The sequence below is a fragment of the Triturus cristatus genome, chromosome 4_1 (genome assembly GCF_964204655.1).
Source record: "Triturus cristatus chromosome 4_1, aTriCri1.1, whole genome shotgun sequence".
Lineage (NCBI taxonomy): Eukaryota > Metazoa > Chordata > Amphibia > Caudata > Salamandridae > Triturus > Triturus cristatus.
In genome coordinates, this window is record NC_140585.1 from 327,613,447 (window position 1) to 327,636,527 (window position 23,081).

General features: G+C 44.1%; 1 protein-coding gene across 4 annotated transcripts in view; it reads right to left on the reverse strand.

Moving 5' to 3' along the window:
* The window catches only part of IQSEC3 (IQ motif and Sec7 domain ArfGEF 3), a 977,131-nt gene that overhangs the window by 25,804 nt on the left and 928,246 nt on the right, over positions 1-23,081 (reverse strand). Inside the window, exons 14-15 of one of the 4 annotated variants that reach the window (XM_085652295.1) lie at positions 19,410-19,589; positions 19,097-19,314 (exon numbers count right to left, since the gene is read on the reverse strand). The exons of the other annotated variants lie outside the window; for them this stretch is intronic. Coding sequence (XP_085508421.1) covers positions 19,162-19,314; positions 19,410-19,589 — 333 coding nt within the window. The 3' untranslated portion in view covers positions 19,097-19,161. Of the gene's footprint in view, positions 1-19,096; positions 19,315-19,409; positions 19,590-23,081 lie in introns of those variants that run through there. 4 annotated transcript variants of the gene reach the window in all.

Sequence of the window (23,081 nt, forward strand, 5' to 3'; positions counted from 1 at the left end):
TTCTACCCCACTTCACTCTACCCAACTTCACTCCACACCACTCTACTGTACTCCACTTCACTATACCCACTTCACTCTACTTCACTCTACGTCACTCTACTGTACCCCACTTCCCTCTACTCCACTTCACTGTATGCCCTTCTACTCTACTGCACTCTACTGTATGCCACTCTACTCTATGCCACTCCAAGCCACTCTACACGCCACTCTACTCTACTCTACACCCACAACTGCACTGTACTCAGCACCACTGCACTCTACGCCACTGAAACCTACACCACTCTACTCTACCCCACTTCACTTTACCGAACTTTTCGGTATGCTGGTCCTTCAGTGTGTAGAGCTTTGTAGGCGTGAGTGAGGACTTCATGTTACCCATCTCTATTGCAGCCAATTCTACTCTTTGCAACTTGACTCTACCCCCACTACATTCTACTACCACTGCAATCAACCCCATCGGACTCTATGTGACTCTACACTATGCCACTCTACTTTATGTCACTCTACTCTACCCCACTTCACTCTACGCCACTCTAATCTACTCCACACTACTCTATGCCACTCTGCGCTATGCCACTTTATTCTACCCTACTTCACTTGAAGCCACTCTATTGTACCCAACTCTACTCTATGCCACTCTACTCTATGCCACTCTACTCTATGCCACTGTACTTTACCCCACTTCACTATACCCCACTCTACTCTACACCACTCTACTCTATGGCACTGTACTCAACACAACTCCAAGCCACTCTACTTGACTCCACTATGTGCTTCTCTGGTCCACTCTATGCCATTGCACACCACTGCATGCCACTGTACCATAAGCCACTGCATTGTATGCCACTCTACTTTCATCTGCATCACTCTACGATAGTGCAATTAACAATACTCTACTGTGCTCTGCACCACCTTGCTGTACACCACTGCATTCTACACCATAGCACTGTACTGTACACCACTGCACTCTATGCAACATTACTGTACTTTGCTCTACTCAAGCCCACTGCGCTCAAAGCCACCGTACTCTATGCCACTGCACTGTACACCGCTGTCCTCTATGCCACTGCACTCTACGCTATTCTACTCTAGTCTGCACCACTTTACTGCACTGCACTCTACCTCAATGCAATATAAGCCACTCCATTGTAATCTGCACTGTACCCCACTACACTCTACTCTGAACCAATGTACTCTATGCCACTGCACTCTACGCCATCCTACTGCATGCCTCTCTACTATATGCCACTCCATGCCACTCTACTCCACCCCACTGCATGCCACTCTACTCCACTATACTCCAGCGGTGGCTGGCACAGGTAAATGCGCTAGGGCAGGGCAGGGCGCAGAAGGGGAGGATGCCTACAGATGAAGGATGAGGTGTTTATTTATTTAATTATACCTTTTCCATCGTCTGTAGACTTGTATATATTACTGGACACACTTTTGTACATTGAGATTGTCTTCAGACACAACTTTGTTGATGCTCTCTCAGCTGCTGCGTTTAATTAAACCAATGTGTTCCTATTTTGTCAACCACCTCTTGTGTTTTTCAAGGTAAATTCATATCCGAGCAACAACTGCACTCTATGCTACTGCAGTCTGCGCCAGTCTACTCTGCACTACTGTACTCTATGACACTGCACTCTACTACACTGCACTCTAGGCCACTGTACTCTGCACCATGAAACTCTATAACACTGTGCTCTACTCCAGTACACTCTACTCCACTGCAATCTATTCTAGGCCATTGCACTTTATGCCACTCGACTCTACTTTGCTCTACTTTATTCTATGTCCAACCAGGCCAAGAGCCAGTGCAATGCTAAAAGACACTTAGAATACAGTCAAAACACCTACATACACTAGGGAACACTATGCGTTGGGGTACCCATGTGATTAGCATGGCCTCCTCTGTATTTGCCATGAGTTTGTGCCTGGGTCATTGCATGGGTACATTGGTACTGACTGGATGATTAGAGTACTGCAAGGAGAGTGCATGGTGAATTTATAAGTGCTTGTGTTTTGGCGCAGTGAATAAATAAGGACATGGAACTGGCTGGGTGATTGGAGGAGAGCATGGGTAGTAACAAGGAGATGGCTGGACTGCATCAGTAGTGCTCAGGGGATTGTAGCAGTGCATGTGTTAGTGCCTGGGTCATTGCAAGAGTACATGAGCACTGACTGGATGATTAGAGTACTGCAAGGAGAGTGCATGGTGAATTTATAAGTGCTTGTGTTTTGGCGCAGTAATAAGGTAAGGACATGGAACAGGCTGGGTGAGTGGAGGAGTGCACGGGTAGTGACAAGGAAATGGTTTGACTGCATCAGTAGTGCTCAGGGGATTGTAGCAGTGCATGTGTTAGGGCCTGGGTCATTGCATGAGTACATGGGTAGTGACTGGATGATTAGAGTACTGAAAGGAGAGTGCATGGTGAATTTATAAGTGCTTGTGTTTTGGCGCAGTGATTAGATAAGGATATGGAACTGGCTGGGTGATTGGAGGAGTGCATGGGTAGTGACAAGGAGATGGTTTGACTGCATCAGTAGTGCTCAGGGGATTGTAGCAGTGCATGTGTTAGTGCCTGGGACATTGCATGAGTACATGGGTAGTGACTGGATGATTAGAGTACTGCAAGGAGAGTGCATGGTGAATTTATAAGTGCTTGTGTTTTGGCGCAGTGATTAGATACGGACATGGAACTGGCTGGGTGATTGGAGGAGTTCATGGGTAGTAACAAGGAGATGGCTGGACTGCATCAGTAGTGCTCAGGGGATTGTAGCAGTGCATGTGTTAGTGCCTGGGTCATTGCAAGAGTACATGGGCACTGACTGGATGATTAGAGTACTGCAAGGAGAGTGCATGGTGAATTTATAAGTGCTTGTGTTTTGGTGCAGTAATAAGGTAAGGACATGGAACAGGCTGGGTGAGTGGAGGAGTGCACGGGTAGTGACAAGGAGATGGCTGGACGGCATCAGTAGTGCTCAGGGGATTGTAGCAGTGCATGTGTTAGTGCATGGGTCATTGCATCAGTACATGGCTAGTGACTGGATGATTAGAGTACTGCAAGGAGAGTTCATGGTGAATTTATAAGCGCTTGTGTTGTGGTGGAGTGATTGGATAAGGACATGGAACTGGCTGGGTGATTGGAGGAGTGTATTGGTAGTGACAAGGAGATGGCTGGACTGCATCAGTAGTGCTCAGGAGATTGCAGCAGTGCATGTGTTAGTGCCTGTGTCATTGCATGAGTACATGGGTTCTGACTGGATGATTAGAGTAGTGCAAGGAGAGTGCATGGTGAATTTATAAGTGCTTGTGTTTTGGCGCAGTGGTTAGATAAGGACATGGAACTGGCTGGGTGATTGGAGGAGTGCATGGGTAGTGACAAGGAGATGGCTGGACTGCATCAGTAGTGCTCAGGGGATTGTAGCAGTGCATGTGTTAGTGCCTGGGTCATTGCATGAGTGCTTGGGCTTTGGTGGAGTGACTGGATAAGTACACACATGTCAGATCAGGCCCTCCCCCTCCCTTCACCACTGTGCAAGCAGGCCCCCTGGCGGGTTTTAAGTTGAGGGATTAATTCCCCTTGAATCCTGAGGGTCCCTTGGGTCCAACTAGCCCACCAGGTACCTCCAGTAAGCGCCACAGACCTGCGTTGCAGAGAGGTGGTCCAAGGCCATGCCCTTTTTAACACCTCTCTGCAACGCAGCTCTTTGGCGCTTACTGGAGGTACCTGGTGGGCTAGTTGGACCCAAGGGACCCTCAGGATTCAAGGGGACTTAATCCCCCAACTTACAATGCGCCAGAGGGCCTGTTCGCACAGTGGTGAAGGGAGGGGGTGGGGCTTGATGTGACAAGTGTGGAAACGCGCCCCGTGGCGCATTTTAAATTGGGGAATTAAGCCCCTTGAATCCTGAGGGTCACTGAGGCCCAACTAGCCCACCAGGTACCTCCAGTAAGCACCACAGAGCTGTGTTGCAGAGAAGTGTTCTGAGGCCACTCCCCTCTGCAACGCAACTTCGTTGCACTTACTGAAGGTACCTGGTGGGCTAGTTGGCCCCCAGGGACCCTCAGGATACAAGGGGACTTAATCCCCCAACTTAAAACACGCCACAGCGTTTGCAAAGTGTTGCTAGGAGGGGGGCAGGGCCTCCGGAGCGATGCCGGCTTTTTATTAAATTTTTGTTTTAGAAGGGGGGCTGTCCTGTTTTTTGGGCCCTGGTGACCCCAAACCCCAGGGCCTGACCCATAGTTTGTTAAAAAAAAAATGTTTTAATGAAAGGGGGGGCCGCGTGGCTCCCCTCCCGAGGCTATTTTCGGCCCCGGAGACCCCATCCCCCGGGGTATGGCCAGTAGTTTTTTAAAAATATATATTTGCCCATTGATAGCCCCAGGGACCCCATCCCCGGCCTTTCCTTTTTTATTATTATTTTTTTTGTTATTAACAGGGAGGGGGTCCACGTGGCCCCCCTCCCAGGCCACTTATGGCCCCGGGGACCCCAATTCCCCAGGGCCCGGCCACTTCATTGGGGACCATGGGGGAGCCCCAATTCCCCCACGGTCCCGCTAGCTCCCTGCCTCCTGCGGAAACGGGCATTGCTTTTCCACACAGGGAGCTGCTAACAACGAGCTCCCCTTGTGGAAAAGCAATTCTGCTTTGGCTTTTGGAACAGAGAGCAGGTTTCCCTGCTCTCGCTTCCATAAGCCAAAGCAGTGTTTGCTATGACAGGGTGGGAGCCACACAGCTCCCGCCCTGTCATAGCAAACAGCAGTGTCTCAGGGGTGGGCACCCTGCGACACTGCAGGAGCCGGTCCCTGGGGGGTGGTGGTCCGCAGGGCCATCAAGGGCTCCAGGAGGGGGGCCCTGTGGCCCCCCTCCTAACGTGTGTGAAGCCACGGGGAGGTGGTGGACCCCGGGGCTTGGGGATCCGTAACGGACCCCAATATTTGCATTTTAGTGCCCCGGGGAGGTGGTGGTCCCCGGGGCAGCGGGGAGGCCATGTGCCTCTGTGAATATTTAACAAAAGCCCCGGGGTGGTGGTCCCCGGGGCTTGGGGGGCCTTGGAGGGCCCCCCACACATTCATTAAAAAGATGTCCCGGGGAGGTGGCAGTCCCCGGGGCATGTGGGGGGGCTTGATCCCCCCCCCACACAGGTTTATTTTTTTTTAAAACAAGCCCTGGGGGTGGTGGTTCCCGGGGCAGCGGGGGGGCCGTGTGCCCCGTGAATATTTAAGAAAAACCCCGGGGGTGGGGGTCCCCGGGGCTTGGGGGGCCTTGGAGGGACCCCCACAATAATTAAAAAGATGTCCCGGGGAGGTGGCAGTCCCCGGGGCTGCGTGGGCCTCGTGTTTTGTGACCCCCCTTTTCTCATGGTCGCTGCTAAACGAATCACCCTGAAACTTTCAAGACAGGAGCTGACTGGAGCGCCCCACTAGCTTTGAAAATTTCGCAAAGATTTGTCAACCGGAGCCAAAGTTATTGGGAAAACAAAAAACGCTTTTCCTATGGAAACTAGGTCCTAACTATAACTACCTACTGGAGACCGCCAGTAGGTAATATATATACATACAGAACGACAAGGGCATCTTACCCTAAAGTTCAAGCTCCAGTGGTGCACGTCTGGGCGAGGCAGCCGACATGACTTTGACATGCACTCCTCCTTTACGTCCGCACATGGATGACATGCACTCTGTCAGTTATGCAATCAAAGACCTATTTTAATTCATCTATTTAGCCACCAACTGCATCAAGGGGTAGCTAAACAAAACCACCCTATGAGATTCAAGTACCAGACGCCTTGCTCACGGGTGCAGTGCTTGTGTTTCCTCACGTTACAACAAGTGTAAACGGCAAAAAAAGGCTTGCAGGGAAAAGTCTGCAGCATAAAAATATAATGGCGGCCATTGTCAAACGGTATATGATACATTACAAATACACCAATACGCAGGTTTAAGAGGCAGTACAATCATAATCAGAACCATATCTTGTATCCAATTGAGACACAAAATAGCTAACTGTAATACAGCAAAGATCCGTGAATAAATTGCAGATGTTACAGAATGCTGCAGTCAGACTGCTTACAGGAACGTCAAGATTTTCCTCGGTTTCCAATGATATTAAAAAATTGCATTGGCTTCCAGTCAAAAGTCGAGTACGCTTCAAGGCTCTATGCCTGGTTTTTAAGGCCCTCCATGGCATAGGACCAGATTATCTAAAGCACAGACTTCAATGGTATATTCCTGAAAGAACACTGCGGTCAAAAGGAGCCAAGCTGGTCTTGGTGCCGTGCATAAATAAAGCCCGATGGGGTGGCAAACGCTTCATTTACAGTGCAGCAAAGGTTTGGAACGATTTGCCATTCCAATTAAAAAACACTATGGATCTCTTGTCCTTTCGGTAAGGGCTAAAAACGCGGCTTTTTTCACAATGAGCCAGTCTTTCAATTTTCGTCTTTTACCGCCAGCAGTCTCAGAGGATCTAGATAGCGCCAGGACACCTCTGGGTATTTGTTGCGCTTTACAAATGTCATTATCATTATCAATGAATTACTGTGCATATAAAATTTGATCGGGCAAGCAGTTCAGCCCTCCAATAATAGAGCCCAAGCGGGCACTGTTACATCCTAGGCTTGCATGGTCACAAATGGAAATACATATCCAATAATACCATTCTCTGTTGTTGCACACTCAGTGTGTAGGACTGAAAACATGTGACATCCAATCCGAGTCCAAGGCTGGTGGCGAAAGTTCTACAGCACTGTATTGTGGCAGCCATAATCAAAGGGTATACATTACCATACCAAATCATCTGTTCTTTGATTTTAAAGGCACACAGATGGATTTAATTCCTCAATCTAGCAGACATGGAGATTGATCTGGAAATATATACACACATGTACAGATTGTTGAGTGTGGAGGGGCCACGGATCATAATGCGACTCCCCTATGCCGTAGCATTTCTCATGTGTATTTGTTTCATGACTATTTCTGTGCTTTCCCTGTGTAAATGTATTTTCACTGCTAGGGAACAGTATACAGAACTAATATGTGGTCCAGCAACACATCGTTTACAGTAGCTGTGCAAATAAATACACATTTACACATTTATTACTACAATGCAAATGTCAAATTCCAGTTTATTATAATAGTAAAGCTAAATTGACATTAGAAAATCATTACCTACTGCATCAGCGATAGCATGGAGTTAGTTTACGGGGAAAAGACATCTTCTAATAGTCAGAAGGTGCATCTCTAACTGCACTAACACACTTTGAGGCATTTCTACAATTATACATTACAGGGTTTTTTCAGGGATCAGCTTTTATCCCCTCACTCTTCAATGTTTATGCTTTATTTCTGGCATTTCTGATTTCCTTTTGATTAACATTTTATATGTCTGCTAAAATTACATTTTAGATTTGTGCATAGATTAAATTTATACATAGTATATCTATGCTCAAAATGAATTTTATATGTACGCTTATATTGGATTTAAATGTTTGCTTAAATTGCATTGTATATGGATGCTTGCACAGCAGAAAATTAAGGGAGTCTGAGTGGTTAGTGGTAGGAGATGTGACTGTTCTAGTAGGTGGGGACTGAGTTGTTAGTGCCATGAATGTGTGTGTGAGGAGTTTGAATTGAGCGTGTTTGTGTATCAGGATTCTGTAGTTTCTTAAGGTGTGGTGTGATGTGAGGTCTGTGTGGGAGGTTAAGGATGAGTTTGAATGCCGACTTCTGGATGGTTTGTAGTCTAGTGAGATGCTAGGTGATTCTGGCATAGTGGGTGTTTCCATAGTCCAACTTGCTGGTAACTCGGATGAGTGACAGTTTTTCAAGTGTTACTTGGGTGCCATTTAAAGAATTTCCTCAGCATCTTCAGGGTGTGGCGGCAGTATGCAGGGATGGTGTTGAATTTTGTGGTCATGTCCAGTTTGCTGTAGAAGATTATTTAGAGATTTCTGGCGTTGGCTCTGAGTGTTGGTCGAGTTAAGCTAGCCACCAGTTGAGTCCTGGACTTAGGTGAGAATCACAAAAGCGTACTGACTTTTACTAACAATGTCAACTTCTAGTCTCTTTCATGCCCTAAAATCCTCAAACCAGCACTACCCAATTTTAAGCCATTCACTCTCTGCCTCATCATATAGTAGGATACCTAAGTGAAATCTGGACCCCCCATTCTGTAGAAAGTTGTGGATACCATCAGCCCAGTTATCCTAACGTTGAGCAATCTGATGTTTCCAAAGCTACTGCCCCACAGGCTTGGGAAGATAGCATAATATGTATTGCTGCTAAAACATCTTCAGGAGATGTGCTTCTCCTCAGCAGTTTTAGGCCCATTAATCTTCTACCTTTTTTTGCTACGGTACTTAAATGTGAAATTAACAGGCAAACCTGGTTCTTTATTAAAACACAGAATATTATTGGTAGCTGTCAGATTCGCTTCATTCCTTTTCACTTTACAGAATCTGCTCTTATTTTGGTTTCTGTAGATCTATGATCCAGTTTAGATCACAGTGGAAGAGCAGCCATGATCCCACGCGAGATCAGCACTGCATTGGACATGTGGTACCATTCTATGCTTAATAATCAACTTCACAAGGTTGGAACTGTTGATAATGTTCTTAAATTGGTAAAATCTTTTCTTTAAGCTAGAAATAAAACCACTGATCTTTTTCCCTTTCAGTCTTCTTCAAATCTCTTAAGTGTGGGCTTGTTCATGTATCTTCTTTGAGCCTCACTCTTTTCAATGTAAACAGTACTTTGGGCTCTCCATGATGTAACATATAGATGAAACACACATCATTATTTCTTTTAACGATGACCTGGGTCTTCAAATTGTCAATTTTCATTCATGTATATCAGCAAGTGTCCTTTGTATAGTAAAATAACTTGCTGAACCTCAAAGGGGAGAAACTCAAGGCTTAGAATTTCATTTCAGGAGGTCCCACCGATCTGTGAACCTCAAATTGGAGGCCTTCAGGGCTAGATTCTCCTACTCCTGTCCCCTCCACAAGGAATCTGGGGTGATATTTTACAGCAACGTCTTCTTCTTGTTCCACATGAACCAAGTTATTCTTTCTGCTTCAAGTAAATTATTCCACAAGGGCATTCCACTTCCTCATAGAGACTGTCAGAAATAGTTGGCCAGGTTTCAAGTATGTCTCACCTCAGCTAGAGCAACTCCTTATAAATAGGTCTCCCCAAGTTTCTACTTTCTAAGCAGCAACTCACCCAACATGTTACAGAAATAATGCTACACAGATGTTCTTCAGTGCCTCAGCACCTCTGCTACGCACATTTAAAGCCTGTGCCTAAAACAGTTGTTGTTAAGCTGTAGTCTATGTGTCACCTTTCTCTCTAGAGGGATTTCTTTGCATACAACAGCACATTGATCCTCAGCCTTTCTGCTCTCAAACTTTTTTTGGTCTATGCGATTACTATCAAAAGAGCTGCAAAAGAACACAAGCCATTTTCTTATTTGGAGAAAAATGAAATATGTGTTACTGCCCTCTGACTGGCTACGGCAATGGGATTACTCCTTGGAAAGTTAATTTGGTACCACTGTGCAATGCTGGTGGAAATACATCTAATATGAGTGGCTAGTGCACAGCAGCCATCTCTAGAGCATTATGTAGTTGCAGTTGGACACTATCGCCTTCTCGGCACCCTCAAGAACCCATGCCTTACAGTTAAACAAGTAACTATAATCCTGAGAGTTAAGAAGGTCATCCATGCTAGTGGGGGGTGAAGCTGGAAAAAGGAGATCTATGTGCCAACGTTACAAGAAATAGGTAAAATATTGCAAGAAACAACTGCAATAAATTATTATATTTGCAGAATTATAATGTGGTGATCAGTTGTTTTTATGTTTGTGTTGATGTTTCGTATTGATGATCATTTTTTGCCATATCAATGGCCCCATGAGGTTGAACTATTCAAGTCAGCATCAGTGTGATGGTATAGGAGATGTGTTTTAACACCTCAAAACATAAGAGGTCAAAGAATATCTCTCTGAAAACATAATATGCCTTCATTGTAGGCTCTGTCAAACTCTCTGTGGCCTAACATCAAATAATACAAACCTTGGCCATTAGGCAAAGTCTGGGGTTTCTCTGCTGAGACCACATTGCCAGGCATGTAGATAGCATGGACTGACTCTTTCATAAGAATTTGCTTTGGCCCACAAGCTATCCTCATTCACTGGTTCATTCTAGCTCTCCAGTCCTCCCTGGCATTTCTTTTGTTCATTTCCAAGATATGTAGGACCAATCTGGAAGGAAAGCCTTCTACCTAATTCACAGTGTATGTATTAATCTTCCAAAGACATTGTGCAGTCAACTAGTCTACTGATTTGTAAACAGCTGTAGATATAGCTGTTAACATCATTCATCAACATTTGTGACAGATTTGTTTAGGTCCATTCTAGAGGGCCCTCCAAGTACAGAGATCAAGATTGATCATGCCCACAGGAGATTCCAGGTGGGTACACCCCAGATATCTTGACCTGCATACACGATTTCACCCTGAAGGAGCAAATTCTGCAGCGTGTCAGAGAGAGGCACCCCATCCAGTTTCAAGAACACTCTCCAGTTCTGTACCAGGACCTGGCCGGGTCCACTTTGCAAAAATGTAGGGCCTTCCGACCTGTCAACTCGTGCCTCTGGGAGAAAGGGGTTCCCTACTAATTGGGGCATCCCTTTAGAATTGTTTTTCATTTGGATGGGAAATTGCATGTGCTCTGTTCCATGGAAGAGGCGAGCCGCCTCCTTGATTTGAAGGAACCCAGCCTAGGTGTTTCCATGGATGCGGGGGGCGGCTGTCCATGAGAGCAAGGAGACCTCAAGGAGACCTCAAGCCAGGGTGGCAGTCGGTCCTCCCCAACTGGACAATGCCCAGACCCTGAGACCATTGCTAGAGAGCAACAGGCAGTCCTTGTTTCCCTTACTGGTGAACCAGCTGGGTCAACGACAACATGATGCAAATACCTACACATCACCTAGCCCTTACTGCATTTTCCCATTTTGCACAAGCAGGGGGCCGAGCAGGGAGCGAGGTGCAGGGCCACCAACACCCCTCTCTACTTAATATCCTATGGAGCTCTACATCCTGGACAATGTCTCCTTTTCTAAGGACATATTCTTAATGTTTTATGGGGCCACTTGGCTTCTTTGGGGTGTAAGTTGGACCTGGTGACTGATCATGCACAATCTTCCAATTCCAATCGTCTGACCCACTCACTCTTGCGTACAAACGCGGTGGGGGCAGGGCGAGCCATCTCAGGGCTATACCAAGCGCATTACCACATCATAAACCACCATGACAGACACATTACAGATTGCCACCCTTAATGTTGAAGGCCTTGATCACTCGCTGAAACGTCGCTCAATCCTCTCCTTCCTAGAAAATTTGGGAGCTTACATATGCTTGCTGCAGGAGACACATCTCCCTAAAGATCAACACAGACTCCGTTCCAAGGCCTTTCCGCATCAATGTTTCTCATCCCTCCCATGCAAGACATTTGGAGTAGCAATACTGATCTCCGGACATTCCAACAGAAAGTTGGTCCTAAGCAGGCAGAGATTAAGGGTAGACTCTTATCATACTCCCTTACCCTGGCATCCTGCAGCATCACAGTCAGTACCATATACTCCCCAAATAAAGGGCAGGAACCATTTCTCCACAAAGCGATCACAGAGATTATGGGCACACAAGATAGATGGTTGCTGCTGGGGGAAGATCTTAACCTTGTGTTCAATAATGAACTAGATAGATCAACACAGCGCCACAGACAGACCGGGGCTATCTCCCTAGCAGGCCTGAATTGGTTGAACGACAGGTGCTTGACGGACTTATGGAGACTGTCCATCCGCAATCCCAAAACTTTACCTTCCACTCACACACCCACAAGACCTATGCCAGGCTAGACTACTTTTTAGGCAATTTGGCAGTCCCTGCTGGTCCAATCTACGGAGATTGAGCCCCGCTCCCTATTTGACCACTATGCAGTGCCGGTGACTCTCACATTCCCGGTAACTAGCTCATACTCAAAAACCTGGCGCCACAGAAATGCCTTGCTTCAGCTCCCAGAAGTAGTTGCGCAAATCACTAAGACAATTGAGGACTACCTGATGCTTAACAACACTCCAGAGGTCTCAGTCTCTACCCTGAGGGATGCCTTGAAAGTGGTAGTTGGAGTAGAGTTTATAGCGATAGCAGCCGCAGATAATATGCTCCGTCGGGATAAGAGGGAGACGCTGTCTTGTCAAGTCTTGGAACCTGAACAGATACATAAGAGAACGGGAGCCCCCAGTGTCTGGAGACAATGGAGGTCGCCCGTGCTCAGTTGTCAGGCCTTGATGTTGATAGAGCAGAGTATGGGGTACTTCAACACCGCTTTTACATGGGGGGTGACCAGGCAGGCCGACTTTTAGCCAACCGACTCTGCATTCAGCAACAAGAATCCGGAATCCAGAGAATCAAATGCTGAGGGCCAGGAATGGCCTACTGATGCGCGCATTCTAGCCACCTTCTGGGATAACTATCACACACTCTACTTGGCACATGTCTCACCCCAAGATGCAGGTCCAATGTACTTAAAAGAGGCCAACGTCTCCTCCCTGACACCCGACCAGGCCTCCAAACTTGACCGACTAGTTCGCACTGAGGAAGTAATTTCCATTGTCTCTCGCCAAAAGCTATTGAAGTCACCGGGCCCGGATGGGTTTACAGCTTCTTTCTATAAAGTTTTTTGTAAAAGCAAAGCACAACTCCTCACCAGACTTTTCAATGCAATTTGCAACACAGTCTCTCTTACCCCCCCCCCCTATGCTTCAGGCGGCGATAATGGTAATTCCTAAACAGGGAAAGCCAGTGCTCTTCCTACCTCCCCCTCTCCCTCTTAAACATGGACCTTAAACTTTTTACAGGCATCCTTGCTGCCAGGCCGAGTCCAGTACTTCCGGAGCTTGTAGACCCGGATCAGGCGGGTTTTTGTACTACAACGGCAATGCAGCGATAACATCAGACATGTCCTACATCTAATTGATAAATCCCAGAGGAATGCACAAGAGATGATGCTCTTATCGATCGATGCTGAGAAGGCATTTGATTGAGTCCACTGGTCATTCCTGGCTGCAACTCTGGCTCATTTTGGCACAGGAGATCGTTCTCAAAAATGGATCATTAGCAGATATACAAAGCAGTGGTCCGGGTCAATGGATGCTCTTCCAGCCGATTTGGCCTATGGCCCACAAAGCCCATACCAATCCACAGATAAAAGGTATCAAAATCCAGGGGGAAAGGCATCATAGTATCCCTGGAAGAGCCTCTGACCTCTCCCCCCGTGATGATTGCCGAATTAGAAGCATTCAGCTTAGCGTCTAGATTTAAGATAAACATCCAATAATTGCAAGCCCTTAACCTTACTCTTCTCCCATGCACACTTGAGGCTCTACCCTGTATACTCCCTCTAAAATGGGCCCCGAAATCCATCCTCCTCTCTCCTCCCATAGCTGAAACAGTAACCCTTAATTATCAGACACTGACTCAATAGATCAAGTCGGATCTTCACCGTTGGCGCTCCTACTCTTTATCCTGATTAGGGTGCATGTCTGCAATTAAAATGACGACCCTCCCCAAGATTGTGTTCCTCCTTTAGGTATTCCCGGTCCCACCCTCCCGGCACTCTATGCCTCCTCCAACAGGAGATAAACAAATGTGTGCGGGCAGACAATCACCCCGCCTTCATTGAGACCTTAGCTACATACCCCCATGGAAGGGGGCTTAGGCATCCCAGATCTTCAGTGCTATTACCAAGCCACTCAGCTCAGGGTTTTTGTCGAATGGTCCCGACCAGAATCCAAAAAGCGTTGTTTATTTATGGACAGAGTGCTAGTTGGACAAGCTCTACGGGGTATTCCTTTTCTTTTTCAACAGACTCGACCCAAATCCCTTTACCTCTCCCTTATAACCAGGACATCTCTGACAGTGTGTGATGGCTTAACGACACAGAGGGACCTGATGTCTTTCCCCTCACCTCTCATGCCCATAGTCAGGAATCCGGACTTCGGCCCGGGCTACTGGGACCCGGCATTCCTGATATGGAACCAGATGGGTAGCTAATCAGTGGGCCACCTATTTAATGCGGATGGCCCCCTCCCCTTTGAGGCCTCACGGATGGACTTTGCGCTCCCAGAATCAGAGCGATGGTACTACATGCAGATCTGTCACTGGGTAATGCACTACTCTGTTCGAACTGGAGCCGAGCGGCACTTACTCCCTTTGAGCAGTGGCTTCTAGCCAAGACGTCAGACAAGCGAATTATCTCAGAACTGTATAGACTAATAGGTCACTCTACAGAGACTCCTAAGCCTAAGAGTCAGCTCCAATGGGAGACCAAGATAGGCAGGGAACTAACTGTAAAAGAGTGGGGTGACATTTACTACCGGGCGCGCCACACAGCCCACAACATTGCCAACATCGAAACCGCCACCAAAATTGTTAACTATTGGTACTACACACCCCTATGATTACACAGCTATAACTCATCCAAATCACCAGAGTGTTGGTGTCAATGCGGGCAAACCGCCACGTTGTTGCACATCCTATGGGACTGCCCGCAATTACAGCAATACTGGGAGCAGGTACTTGCAAATATAGATACACACTTTGACACGGATCTCCGCAGATTCCCAGCATATATATAATGCTTGGACTCCCTAACCCTCTCACTTTTCCCCTCAGGTTGAAGCGAAGCAGACCGATTAGCCTGGCCTTAGGGGCGACTTTACAGAACATCCTATCACACTGGGGCTCAGAGCTACTACCCACACACTTAGGATGGCTGCATCGGTTATGGCATTTACTAGGGATGGAACGAATCACTCTTTCCTTGTCCAATCAGAGCGCTTCCTTCGCTGAAATATAGGGGCCATTCCTGGCCCTGAGGACATTGGAATTCAGGGAGCTTTCTTGTCCTAAATATCTGCGACTCTTGAGACTGACTAAGTCCCGGGGCTCCCCGTAGCCTCTTCATAGCAATATCAAAGTGGGACACTCAGGACATAAGTTGGGTTTGGATCTCCTCCCTTCCCTCTTCCATTCTTCCATTCCTCCTTTTTTTTTCCTTATTTTTTTAATATATACAGCAGTCACCAGGTCCCGGGATTGGGGTGGGAGTTGGGGGGCTGGTTGTTGACACATTAAAATGTACACGGACATGACAGCAACTTAGTACTTGTCGATGTATCATTGCTTGTTGTCTTCTCCTTTTTTTTCTGTTGATAAATCAATAAAGAGAAACCATAAAATGTGGACAATAACTGTAAAACATGATTATTTACCTACGGCTCCCCACATTTTGTGGAGTTAACTTCATCATTCACAAGGAGTCCACCAGCACCATTATCTCCTGTCCAACAAAGCCGGCTCTGTTTAACAATATTTTAAAGTCCACCTCCTTTACAATTTAAACAAGCCTGTGTTAAACCACTCTGATTATATCTGCACCGTCATGATTTCTTTTTATTAAAGTATTGAGCTCTCCTTCGCAGCATTCTCATGACAGGGAACTCCTGGTACTGGATGGACTCGCCTGACCACCTTCTGACAACATATTCATGGGCAAACTCATCTTCGACAACGTCACTAAATTTACATACAGTAAAACCATACTTAGGTCCAAAAGTTCCAATTCCATCTTTAAAATTAGCATGGTCTTGAACAACCTCAGTAAGTGTGTAATACTATCTTCTATCTTCTTGCATGGAAAGTTGCATCCACTGCTCAGGAAATCTATGAAATATACTCAACAACTCCTTCACAGAAAAAAGTTGTTAGTGCTGCAAATGAATTTGCCTTGCAAACACTGAATCTGTTCTACATGCTCACTTCCCAAATATGTTCCCATACCAGCCACATTCCAACTCATTACAGTTCATCCTTTCAATTTGAGGCTCTCTTTTGCAAGCACACAGCTTCATTAGCAGCAGGAGTAGTCATTTTACCACCACAGCATCAGCATTTTGGATACCTTCATCACTCTTATAATTAACAACTCACATCTCAATGGTATATTGCACAGTACATTGAAGAAGTAGGTCTGCAAATCTCTTAACCCTAAAAGCTTCAGAAGCTGCCGCCCAATTTGTGTGCTCCCTTGGATTTCAAACACAATTAAAGAAATGAGTAGTCTTCCTATTATAGTAGTTTCTAATGTCTCACCTTACACTCACCCCACACAGTGCTAATCTAGTGCAAACACTAAACATAACACCACAGATATGACAGTAACAGCTTTGGAAATGTCCTTACATCAATGAGCTGCAACCCTTCTAACAGTTCATTCTTTATGACTTTGTTATAACTTTTTCTGCAATTTCATACCATAAATATATTGAAAGAGCGCAATCTCTTTCCATCCCACAAGATCTTCAACAATTATAGACTCTCCTCACAAATTTCTAGGAAACTTGGTCTCATCTGCCAATCTTGCACATGCCATCAAAAGAATGAAAACCATTATAAAAATAGGTAGAAGTAGTCCAAACACCAAAACATATGGAACCCGCTACCCCACACTTTCATGTTCAATGGCCACTCTCCATTTCTCCTCACCCACTGAGTCTTTGCTTCTCATTGCTGTCTCAAAAAAACTCCACATATGTGTTGCTAACAAAAGACCACTCTTCCAAATAGGACAACTAATAAATGCCTCCAATAAACATGTCGGTTTTGGTGGCTCCTTAGTAACCTCCAAACCAACCTAAGTCTACAGCATTTATGCTGGCCAACCAGGGTAACAGCTCGAGTACAAAAACCTAATGCAGGGCTTGAAAATAGAGAGCCTCTCTCCCTATGAAACCCAGAATTGCTACCACTGTCCTCTGCCTGACAGGCAAATACCTCATCATGCCCATCAAAGAAAATCCTTTCTTACACTTTTTGCAGGCATGATTTATCCTCCAATCCCCTCCACCTATTCACCCGTTTAAAAAAGGAAGAATCTTGTTGCAGGCCAAATTCTTTATTCTAATATTCTCTGATCCCTCAGCAGCATCCAATATCATTGTCTACAAAATGCAACGTATTATTCACTGGTTCTCCTCAGTAAATGGAACTGACAAATACAGCCCTCTATTGGGTTACTATTTCCTATTTTACACGACGCATAAAGTTAAAGTGGCCCTTCCTCTTCATCTCCACCACAATCTGCATAATTACTCAATTGACAGGCCCTATCAATGCCTATATGATTCCTCTTCTACATCTTCCTGCCAGCTATAATCTGTTCTTTGAAATGTGCACTGAAAATAGCAAGATTCACGTCAGAAAAATCAAGCATACAGAAGACAGCCAATAGTCCATCGATTTCCTGACTCAATGTCTATAATGGATGTATCATAACAGATTTGACCTTCATACTTCAATGGAGGAAAGGAATTTCCCACCATGCCCAGTCCCCCCTCCCCACACACACTCACACACCTCTTGGGCTTTATCTGGACTCTCACAATGTTTGCAATGTATGAGTTCCCTCTTCCTCATCCCATAACTCAACTGAGTCATAAGAGCCGACATAGTTTCCGGGATCAACTCTCATATAGACTACCGCAACAACATTTATGGTGGCCAACAAGCCCAAACCAGAGTCCAAAAAGTCATGTGACCAGCTGCATCTTTGACCTGAAATACATTGACCATATTGCTCCAAGCATACTGTCAGTGCACTGACTTGCAGTTTTTTAAAGTGGCAAATTTGAACCTCATTGTCTTGGTCACATGTCCCTGCACAACTGACTGCCATACTGTCTATCGAAGTTTAAATTATACTACTAGTTGATCACCCACATATTGACAAACACCAAAAGCTGATTTTTCGTATGCTTGTTGCATATAGAGTGCTAAGTTCTGGGAGTACAAATCTCTATTTAGAAGGCTTCACCAGCTATAACTCTTTTTCAGAAAAGCAGATCTCATGAAATTTCAAAAAGGCCTGAAAACTGCCATTTTCCAGTCAGGCTCCCTAGCTAAGTTCCTGTCGACCAGGAGCTAATCACTCAACTACCTACTCTATCTCTGTGTGATGATCATCAAAAATGCTCAGAAATATTCCCGATTGAGGTTTACTATTTGAAAACACAAAGCTTAAACAAATATATTGAAAGAGCAGTCAGATATTCCTCTTCATCTACAACAATCTTTCACTCCGGCTCAGAAATAACCCATCCCTCATCAACTCCAGCGGCTCTCCAAGACCCATTTGTTCTCTGACCCTAGGAGTAATATAACACTGCATCTTGGATGAAATATTGACCTGCAAAAGTATTCTAGCCACTATATATACATATATCATTACTAGAAAGGCAATGTGAGTAAATGTCTCCTTACCACTACATATTAGCTTGACAATGTAGTGCTAGTCGATATAGTAGATGTGATATTTTTCTAAGTCAATATTTAAGTCACGATATAGGGATTTACAACCATACCTAAGTGTTTAGCTTTCCTAAGTGACTTGTGATTTCAACAGATGTTTCACTGCTGCCTCAGTTGTCTCTCATATAACTACTATATAGCCAATTGAGGAGACTGACGAGATCTGTTGCATTGAAACCTGTCCCTGTACTAGCTGCATCCCAACGGTAACTTAAGTTCTAGTGGTGTATTGGAGGCATAAATAAAAATAAGTAACTTACTACAAAGGTCACATAGTATAGCCTGATTATGCCCAAAGTTATATAACCTTAGTAGACTGTAAGAGCAGTGAAGGCTTCTTCAGGGATAATCGATCAGCTCAACATGCATACCTAGATTCTACATGTTTACATTAGCTAAACACAATGAACTAATGGTTGTGAGTACTGAAACATGAGATGTGGTCCTGGAGAGCGGTGAGCTTGTATGTGTGACAGTGGATGAAAGCAAGTTCAGTTTTTCTCTGGCCTAAGGACCCAGTACTTCCATCAACAAGCTGACACTATCAATATTTCTCAGTGAAGTATATTTGTGAAACATGCATCTCATGTACACAGCTTCCATGCAGCACTAGAGCACTACTTCACAAATAAAGAAATTACAAGTGCCACTACTTAATCTATTTCTAAATATATTTTATTGGTTTTGTGGACAGCATATCCAGTGATCAAACAAACAATATTTCACATCTGGTGCTGTGGATCTGGGTGAATCAAAGTGGAGTGCTGATGGGGGCAGGGAGAGCATCTCTTACGGCGCCACTGGCGTCCCCCGCAATCGGCATGCATCACCCCCTTCACCTCCTGCTTCAGCAGCTGGAGGGAGCAGCCGTCAAACTGCAAGAGAAAATGTTTTATCAAAACCCCAAATTGGCAATCAGCCCTATGCGCCCAATATTAGGTTGGACCACATGCATTTGTAATTGCCTCACTGTGTCCAGGTTCAGGATTTCCCAGCAGCTCCCTCCACTGTCCCGGTAACCAGCGCGGCTTAGACGTAGCGAGTCAGGAAGCCTGGGGTCCACTCCTGTGTCCCCATGCTGCGCTCTTGTCAAGGCCTGTTGCAAATCTTGGCGTATAAGTTGAAGAAGCTTTGCCCTCTGGGTGTCAAACTGCAAAACGTGATAGCAAAGGCCAGGGTTAAACATAGTGCTTACTGACTAACATACTGACTGCCATCAGTGCTGAAGTATGGAAAGCCACTCACACCTTTAAATGTATGAGGTCACATACCTGGCTAGGGAATGCCACCGACCAGGGATGCTCATTCTCCATCCAGTAAAGTCTGCCCACGACCGCCAATCAAACAGGAAGAACTAAGAGCAGTGAAACATTCAGCTCCAGGAGTTTTCTGCGGCAGCTAGAAGAGATCTGTGCCATTTCTCCTTCCAGAGAGAATGCGCAGACAGAGTGTGAGGTTGCACTAATGTATTTTTTCATTCACTGCATGCACTTCTCGGGGGTACTCTTACATCAGGATTCTTGCTGTGATCATGACAGCAACCAAATCAAGGGTGCTGGAGCGTCCCGCTTTCCTTCAGATGGTCGATGAGAGGTACTGGACTGTGGTGGAGCGTCCTTGGATGGTGGTTTTCCCCACTCAGGTAAATGTGTTTTGAAAATACAGTGGCATTCAGTGATATTTCCGGATTAACTTTCTAAGAAGCTAAAACCAGACATTTATCTAATGGCTCACATAGTTGTACCAATATTACCTAACATTTCAATGGGTAATTGAACTTAACATTACAAGAAAATAATAAGACATACTATTGGAAAATCTATGTTGCCCTATAGAATATGATGTGCCTTAATATGGGTATGGATGTGTCACTGAAGGGTATGTTATATTATTGTATGGAATGGTGTGTCATTCTAGGAAATTATGCAGCATACTGTAGTGTACTGAAATGTTGTAAGTAAGTATGAGCTATGCTGTGTGAAATGCAGTGTTATAATGTAGTAAGGGCTCTGGAGCACAGTAGTACATAACTTTTCCTTCTGAAAATGGAATGCCATACAAAAATTAATTTGTCATATTTTATTTCATATGATAATGTAGCAAAGAAAATAAATCCTATTTCTTGGGGAAAGGATACACCATGCTCTAGAAAAGTGCATGGGGAATTTATCTCTTATTGTAGGAAACTACTTGTGATGTTTTGGAAAACAGAATACCATATTAGAGGAAATCATATGAAATATTCATGAAAACAGTTGGTCATCATGTAAAACTTGATATGTCATATTGTAGAATATATTATGTAACTTAGTAAATAATTACATTGCATGTTGTAGGGAGGAGTATATTTTAATGCACTAAACAAGATGTATCATTTTAGGAAAATCAATGATAAGTTAAATGTCAAATTGTGATATCATAGGGCATATTTAAAGAAGTGACATGCCATAACGTAGGAATGTAGGAACTAGTTTGTCATGCAGTCGAAGATGATGTGCCACAGAAATGAGAAAAATCGAAAATCATATTTCTAGAAATATTTGTCATATGTTGGGAACTAGTATGTCATTGTAAAATACCTGTATATTATTTAAGGAAATTGTAATCAAATGACAAAACAAAAACATTTTGAAAATTATATCTCGTACTGCAGCAAAGTATATGGCTAATGTAAAGAAAGGATTGTCCTCTAGAAAAGATTATGGTATATTAGAGGGAATGCTACATCAAACTTCAGCAAAGCATGCACACTAAGTATGTCTTATTGTAGTAAAAGATGTGTTTTATGTAGATAGGTTAAGATATATTGTAGGGAATAATTTTCCACAACTGTAAGTCATTTCGTATGACATGAAATTGGATGTTAAGGTGTAGAAAAGAAGATTTTATAATGTATGACTGCATCTGTTAGATTGAGGAAATTGATGTGATGTAGAGAGGAAAATACTTGACTATGCAGTTTAAGTGAATACGACACATTATGCCATGAAATGATGTATAATAATGTGTCACACTGAAGGAACTTAAATTACATGTCATAGTTGACAATATGGAATGCAGTGGGAAACAATATAACAGAAGCACAAACCAGTACTAAAAAAAAAAAAAAAAATAGATAAATACATAAATATATTAGTTAATTTATTAATAAGAGGAGCAAATGGCATGGCACTATCTGGAAAGGATTTTGTCACACTGAGTTATAATATTACCATATGCGTATTACTGTGTAGCAAACAGTATGTCAGGTGAGAAAATACATTTGCCATGTTGTAGGAAGCTGTTTGGCATACAATAATCTTGGGTTTTAAAAGTATCCTACAGCATTGTCTTCCAAAAGGAAATCAGGAGATGTGCCATCACTACCAATTCAGTTAGCAATGATTGACTGAATAACTCGCAGAAGTACAAGGTAGAAGTAGAAACTACATATTCTGAGAATGTGATTTTTGTTAGGGAAGTATTTCCCATTCTGTATCAGGTATAATGCCAAAATATGGCAAGAGTATGAAATAATGTAGGCAATTTTACATGTTTTTATCATATTATAGCAGATAGCATGGGCACCTATATGAAAAAAGGTTACAAGATCAGATGGGATTCTCTTGATAATTATATAGCATTACAGCACACAATAGGAAAGAATATGACATTTAAATAGGACACATAACATTCTTTCAGAAAGGATATGGAGTGTTGTAATGAAAATATTAAAATGAGGATAGCAAATGGCAAAAGCCAACAATAACAATATGTTATAAAAGCCAAAAATTGAAACACGTGATATGGATTATTTTCTCATGCATTATACTGAATATTGTAATGAGTGTATCTCTTATTTAGCTTAGTATATCGTAATGTAGAAAAGGAAATACATTATCACAAAAAATGTCAAGGTGCAGACATGAAAATATTTTACTGACAGAATGAGTCTGTGTCTGATGATATGACACACTGTTTTGAATATGTCACCATTTAGGTAAGTATGAAAGGATGCAGTGGGCCTGACTGCACCAATAATGGTGATACTTTGCATTGTTTCAGACAATGGTACAATCTTTTTTCATTTGTCCATATATTCCATTTCATGCTAAAGGATATGAAAAGCCTCTGAAAGCTGAGGGCCTGATTAAATGGAGGGTAGTGAAAGATAAATACCAGAAAGCAAATGAAACATTCTCTCCCTCTGAGAAATATTTGCCCTGTCTAGAGTGAAACACATTGCAGCCTTCCTGCTACCGGGAGCTCACCAGACTCCACTGTACTTCGCTGTACATTGCAAAGGTAATGGTTTAACTGAAACAATCTAGAGTGGCTTAGTGTTGTTCCCACCATGCAACGGTGGTAGATGTCCACTAAATGATAAGTATAATGCTGTTTGTATGTTGGCAAGCAAAACATAACAACATGTTAGGGAGATGTAATATGTGAACACTGATGATGAACCTTTCTATTACCCACACCTACAAACAGATAGGTGTTCATTATTGCTAGACATCAGTTTATATTCCACCATTGTGCTTCTCTACCAATGTGGCTCCGCAAGTGTCACATATGGCTACTTTGAAGGGAAAGCCTCCACCACTAGGGTGGGCTGTACTAAACATGGCAGATTTGTCTGTGTCAACTTGGTGAAAGCAAG